Source organism: Empidonax traillii, unplaced genomic scaffold (genome assembly GCF_003031625.1).
Source record: "Empidonax traillii isolate 1590-97213 ecotype Southwest subspecies unplaced genomic scaffold, ASM303162v1 scaffold685:size505991, whole genome shotgun sequence".
In the NCBI taxonomy this organism is placed as follows: domain Eukaryota; kingdom Metazoa; phylum Chordata; class Aves; order Passeriformes; family Tyrannidae; genus Empidonax; species Empidonax traillii.
The window spans coordinates 336,487-342,662 of NW_020955878.1; the positions used below are offsets into that span (position 1 = coordinate 336,487).

The window sequence follows — 6,176 nt, forward strand, 5'->3', positions numbered from 1 at the left end:
CAAAAAAAAAAAAAAAAAAAAAAAAAAAAAAAAAAAAAAAAAAAAAAAAAAAAAAAAAAAAAAAAAAAAAAAAAAAAAAAAAAAAAAAAAAAAAAAAAAAAAAAAAAAAAAAAAAAAAAAAAAAAAAAAAAAAAAAAAAAAAAAAAAAAAAAAAAAAAAAAAAAAAAAAAAAAAAAAAAAAAAAAGGAAAACCTCATGGTTTTCCCACAGTCATATGTAATACTGGCATAAAGCTGATGGCTGCCTAAAAGCCTTGATTTGAAAGATTTTTCCGAATAGAAAAAGAATAATCCATAAGGGTTTGAAGGCTCAAAAGAAAATAGTTTTTCAAAGGATTTTTCAAAATTACATGGAATTGAAAACTTCCACAACCTGCAACATTGCTTGATCTGTTTCCACATATATTTCCCCTTTCTTTATTTGCCTAGTCAATATAACAGATTACAAAGTGACTATTTTTTTTCTACCTGTATGTATTCTTACTTTTGCTTTTTCCTTTTTGTCATTTTAAGAGGAAAGCTTTCCTAATTTGGAAAAAACTTTGAGGCTGGCAAAGAAAAATTGAAGCTGTAACTTTCTGAATTAGACAAACTTGGACAAACTGCAGATATGTAAAAGCTGAAGGTCAAAAAAAAAAAAGTGTGTCCCCATGTGTATCTGGGGGATTACGTTTTGTATATAATTAATTTTACTACTTATGGTAGTAAAAGAAAAAAATGAAAATAAACTAGGTAAATTGGGATAGCTCTTGCAACTGCAGTATTTTTCTCCTCAAAAATGTCAGGAAATCCCTTGCTTTAATATAACAATTTTGTTTCAATGAAGCAGAATGAAAGCTGCCATAACTTTCCAGAGACTTTCACAAAAGGCATTTTAGCACCTTTTTTGACAGCTTTAATATTCCCTCAGGGTCTCCTCTTCTCTACCAAATCCAGTGCAACTCCCTCCTTACAACCTGCGCAAGTGTAGCCTTCCTGCTCTATATATGCATCCCCTATTTGCTCAAGTCTTCCATCATCAACAGCCCTTCACACACACCATATGCAGATGTTCCTACCTGCGATCCAGGTGCTGGAGGTTCTGCTGGCATCAGAGCTCAAGTTAATAAAACTGGAGAATGACCCACTTGTCCTAACGTGGTTGTCTACCTTAGAGTGACGTGACACACGTGATTGATTCTAATACTATTGTCTATCAGGAGCTTAAACATTAAGCTCACTTACCTACAGATTTGGCCATGAAGATGACTAAAAGTAGATATTTGAGCTTGGAATAGGATCTCACCCACACATGTAACAAGCCCAAACCTAGTACTGAACCTCTATCCATCACTGAAATTCCTCTCTCCCTCTGCCCAATTCCTGCTGATTCTGCCTCTTCCATCATTCTGAGGGTGTCCACACTGGCAACAGTTACTGAAGCTAAAATTGGTGCACTTTTGCTTGAGAAAGAGGAGGTAGCAGTTGTCTGAGCACAGAGGAACCTATAAATCCTTCTAGAGCTGCTGCAGTGAAGTGGCAACCTGAGCAGCCTCTTCAGTCATCTGTTAGACCTTAGACCTCTTAGAAAGGTGATGGCTTCTTCAAAAGGACAACGTTTAAGGCACCTAGAAAAGACAAACTTTGCTTATTGAACATAATGGCAAAAACTATGCCAGTAAAATTTTCTCCTTTGTATTATAAATAGTTCATATTTTATAGTGTGTTCAGTTTGGGCTAACAATGCAGCTTTCCAAGAAGTCAACAATGATAAATTGTTGATAAACACCAGCTGGAAAGCATTTGCAATCGATTGCTGTGGATGTTCACTGAATAAACTACTGTAAACTGAAAGGACATAAAAACTAACTAATGACAGAATTCCTGAAAAGAAAAAAAAAAAAAAAAAAGGAAAAAATATATGGAAAACAAAATAAATTATTTCACATTTTAGGTATATTCTAGAAGTTGTCTGGGTCTCTACTGATTCACTGATACTTTCCTATCTGCCATCACCAGTGCTACATAGGCAATGCCATTTCTCACTGGCAGAAGGAAGGACTAAACAAGCATCATGCCACAGTGTTGTTCTGCATTCACCACCTCTGCCAGACTCACCCCATGCTCCCCTCCCTCCTTGTACTGCCCTGACACGGAGGGTGCAGCCGGTCAGGATGGGCACCATGTCTGAGCGGAGCACCTCAGGGGGTCAGGGGGTCGTCTGTGTGTCCCAGCGGTGCGACCGGCAGTGCAGCACAGCCACAAGGACAGCCCTGGCACAGGGTCAGCCCCGGCACGGGATCAGCCCCGGCACAGGGTCAGCCCCGGCACGGGATCAGCCCCGGCACAGGGTCAGCCCCGGCACGGGATCAGCCCCGGCACCGGCGGGGCCCTCAGCCCGCCCAGGCCTGCAACAGCTGTGCCGTGGGCGAGGAGACCTGGCCAGAGCTCAGGAAGGTGTCGGGGCGAAGCACGGAGTGACCGAGACTGAAACATAGTGGGAACTTTGAAATTCCCAGAGGCAGGGACGGGCCACCGAAGGAGCTTTTTAAACCTGCTCACGGTTGGCGTTCACTCGCGTGCCTTCCTGCTCTGCCCCCGCCAGGGCCCCTGTCCTGGGGCCCCTGTCCTGGGCCAGACGTGCCCATCGCTGCACGGGCACTGCGGGACCCTCCCGTCCCTCCCGCTGTGCTCGACAGCTGTGCTGCTGGCCCCTCTGCCCTCCCCGCCGGCCCCTCTGCCCTCCCCGCCGGCCCCTCTGCTCTCCCCGCCGGCCCCCGCTGCTCCCCTCCCACGCCCTGCTTTTGCGGTGGAGGAGCTGGATGGAGGTGAGCAGCTACATGGGGAAATAAAAATGATCTGTCTCATGATGCAGAGCCAAATGGGTAAGTGCATTAGCAGAACAAAGTTCTGCTCTTCTGAAGAACAAAGTTCCCTCTTAGCAGAACAAAGTTCCCTCTTCTGCCTTGTCGGCAGAGGGTCCCTTTGGTTACTGCAGCTCCTGAAGCTGGCTCCAGGTGCATTTCCCCCGGATTATGGCCTGTGTGGTGGGCAGGAGTGTTGTGGTGCCCCATCTCCAGCTAAGATCTGTCCCCACAGGGCTTCTGGCTCATCACAAAACCCATGGATGGTGGGGAGATGAAATGTGCTATGAGAGCAAAAAAGAGGCTTTTCCTACTCAGCTCAGTTCAGTTCCTTTGTTCACCCTGCCTCCTTTCTGAAATGTGTCTGTTACCAAAATCTGTGACGTGTTCCTGCAGGTCTCTGATAAGCCCTTGGAATAGCAGGGCACATGGTAGTACAGTGACACATCCTGCGGTGGGCCATGAAGTGGGGTTTTGTGTAGTGTTATCAGTCACAGGGAAGATGGGTGCTGCTCATACAAATAACCCAAAGGGTTCAAGGGACCACCAGAAACCTCAGAGATGCTCATCTGTGGTGGATCCTGAACTGTGGTTTCTAAAATGGCTGAAGTAGTGTCCCTTCCTATCTTCAGCTGTCTTCTGCTGCTCAAATATTATTTACGTGTTTTATTAAGAACCCTTAGCATTTTTAAGCAATGGTTTTACAGAACTCAAAGGATTAGAAAAGATATCCAAGAGGGACACATGAAGGTCAGCTAGGGATTGACAATTCTGGTGGGATGGTCAAAGATGTTTAGCACATGCTTTAAATAAACAGCAAGTTTTAGGTAGCTGCTAAAGCTTGACCATATGCCAAAAATACCAACCAAGTCAGTCTCACACTGTGTCTTGGCAAAAACAAATTTATCAGTAACAGGAGTCCCTATTCAGCTTCACTTCTAATTTACCAGGCACTTCGGCACATTGAATGTATTCCCAAACCAACTAATTTACTTACACTAAAGCGTGATCAGTAGTTAGGCACATTACCTAACCAGGGTTGTACTTTACCTTATGTTACATTTTCAATCAACATGTAATTGTTGAATGACTAGTTCAGCTTAATACAAAATATTATATTGTAGGCTGTTCTTAGGAAAATGAACAGACCAAGTATGTTGAAAATGGCAATAAACAGGCAGAAGAGTCAGGTTGTGGACAGAGCGGAAGGGGTAAGCCTAGAAAGGCAAGGGAGGGCTTGACTCAAATTATAAACAGAATCTGTAGCCTTTCCAAGTCTTTCTTCCATAGTCTTTTAAGTGTAGATGCTCATTACTTATCCCATATGTGAATGGGTATAATTTCTGCTATGCATGACACAAAATAACTTCAGAGAAAGTGAGTGAGGATATCTGTTCATGCCACTATCTCACCACATTGTTTGGACTGCTTGTCAATGCTTACAGTGAAATTTGAGTTTCCCATACCATTAAGCCTAACCAAATAAGTTTTTCAATTAATAAAAGTTATAAATATATGTATAGACATATTTTTAATATATGTATACATATGTGTGTGTGTGTGTGTATGTTAAATGCTTCAGGAATATTTTTTCCTTTTTTTTTTTTTCCAAAAGTATTGATCAAAATAACTTGAAAGAATGTAGTCTTAGTCCATCAAAGAAATGTATACTTCTCATTGCAAGAGGAATAAATCTATGTAATTGTTACTATATTTATGCATTTTTAAAATGCAAGTGTAAAAATGTAATGCTGTTTGACATACTTTTAAATGTAATGAATGCTAGAATAAATAAAACATGCTAGTCACTGTTCATTTGCAAAGGTCTCTACTGTATTTATTACCTACACAGAAATGATAATTACAGAAGAAAGCAACAGAGAGGTTTACATTTTATGTATGCCTCAGGTCACTGTTCAGCTTTGGGAACCTCATTCCTCCTCTGCTACCTTCTTATGAAACTCCCGGCTCTTCACTCGGAGCTTGTTGACCTGGGACTCTGCAATGTCAGCCCGTTCCTCGGCTTCCTCCAGCTCGTGCTGGATCTTGCGGAACTTGGAGAGGTTGACATTGGAGAGCTCCTCCTGTGTGGGGAGAGAGAGTTGATGAAAACAACAGACAGCATGTGGACATATAATATCTGAAAACTGGGCAAAGAAAAATTCAAATGCCACAAATGTTGGAAGAGAAAAGAATATTGGAATGTCAAAAAGGCCATGGCCACATTACACACAGCATCGTCTAGGCAGAGCTCATGTCAGAGTCCTCAACAGGCAGACTGGCAGCTGTTTCTGACACCCAGGTTAGGGTGTGAAGGAAGAAATAGAGTGAGAAACAAGGCTAAGAGCAAAACAGAGTTGGAGAAGGATAGTTCCTCCCAAACCAAGCAAGTCTTACTCTCATATTCCCTGTTGTATCAAAACATCATCATGTAGCATCACAGCAGTCAAGGTTTCAAAAAGAGGAACAGAAGAAAATATCAACACAGAATTTGACCAGAAGGAAGTCTGATTTGGTCAAATTGGTACTTACAGCCTCCTCAGCCTGTCTCTTGTAGGACTTCACTTTCATTTGCAGCTTGTCCACCAGATCCTGCAGCCTGAGAACATTCTTCCTGTCTTCCTCAGACTACAGAACGGCAAGTAACAGAAAACCTTGTTTACATCATTCTCTAAATTTCATAAGTGTGAAACAAAGGGAATAATATAGTTTATGGAACACTGCAATGCAGAACAACAGGAGTCAATCCAGTTAACTCCTGTCACTGCCTGAGGTATAGAAAGAAATCCCTCTGAAAGGCAGTATTCAAATGTTTTGAAACACTGTTCTGTCAGGAAGCCAATGCAAAGAAACCTCCAGCCTTACCTGGTAGGTGAGTTCCTTCACCCTCCTCTCGTACTTGCGCACACCCTTCACGGCTTCAGCGCTGCGCTTCTGCTCAGCATCAACCTCCCCTTCCAGCTCCCGCACCTGCAATGAGGAGCCCATCCCTGCAGCTTCCCTGGGGTGTCTCTCCAAGGGACAGGGTCACTCACGCACCAGCACAGCCCTACTCACCCTGGCCTCCAGCTTCTGGATTTGCTTCTTGCCTCCCTTCAGGGCCAACTGCTCGGCCTCATCCAGACGGTGCTGCAGGTCCTTCACTGTCTGGTCCAGGTTCTTCTTCATCCTCTCCAGGTGGGCACTGGTGTCCTGCTCCTTCTTCAGCTCTTCTGCCATCATGGCCGCCTGAGCAGAGCAGCAGGTGAGTTGTGGGGCTGGAGACATTTTGGGGAGAATACACTGACCACCAGCAATGAAAGGAGCCCCGACTCACATCTGTGATGGCCTTCTT

General features: G+C 43.3%; 1 protein-coding gene across 1 annotated transcript in view; it reads right to left on the minus strand.

The window, feature by feature from the left end:
* Positions 1–4,662: 4,662 nt before the first annotated feature.
* Positions 4,663–6,176, minus strand: part of LOC114065641 (myosin-4-like) — a 20,070-nt gene continuing 18,556 nt past the window's right edge. The window contains exons 20-23 of the mRNA XM_027899699.1: positions 5,900–6,070; positions 5,708–5,812; positions 5,375–5,470; positions 4,663–4,926 (exon numbers count right to left, since the gene is read on the minus strand). Coding sequence (XP_027755500.1) covers positions 4,774–4,926; positions 5,375–5,470; positions 5,708–5,812; positions 5,900–6,070 — 525 coding nt within the window. The 3' untranslated portion in view covers positions 4,663–4,773. The remainder of the gene's footprint in view (positions 4,927–5,374; positions 5,471–5,707; positions 5,813–5,899; positions 6,071–6,176) is intronic.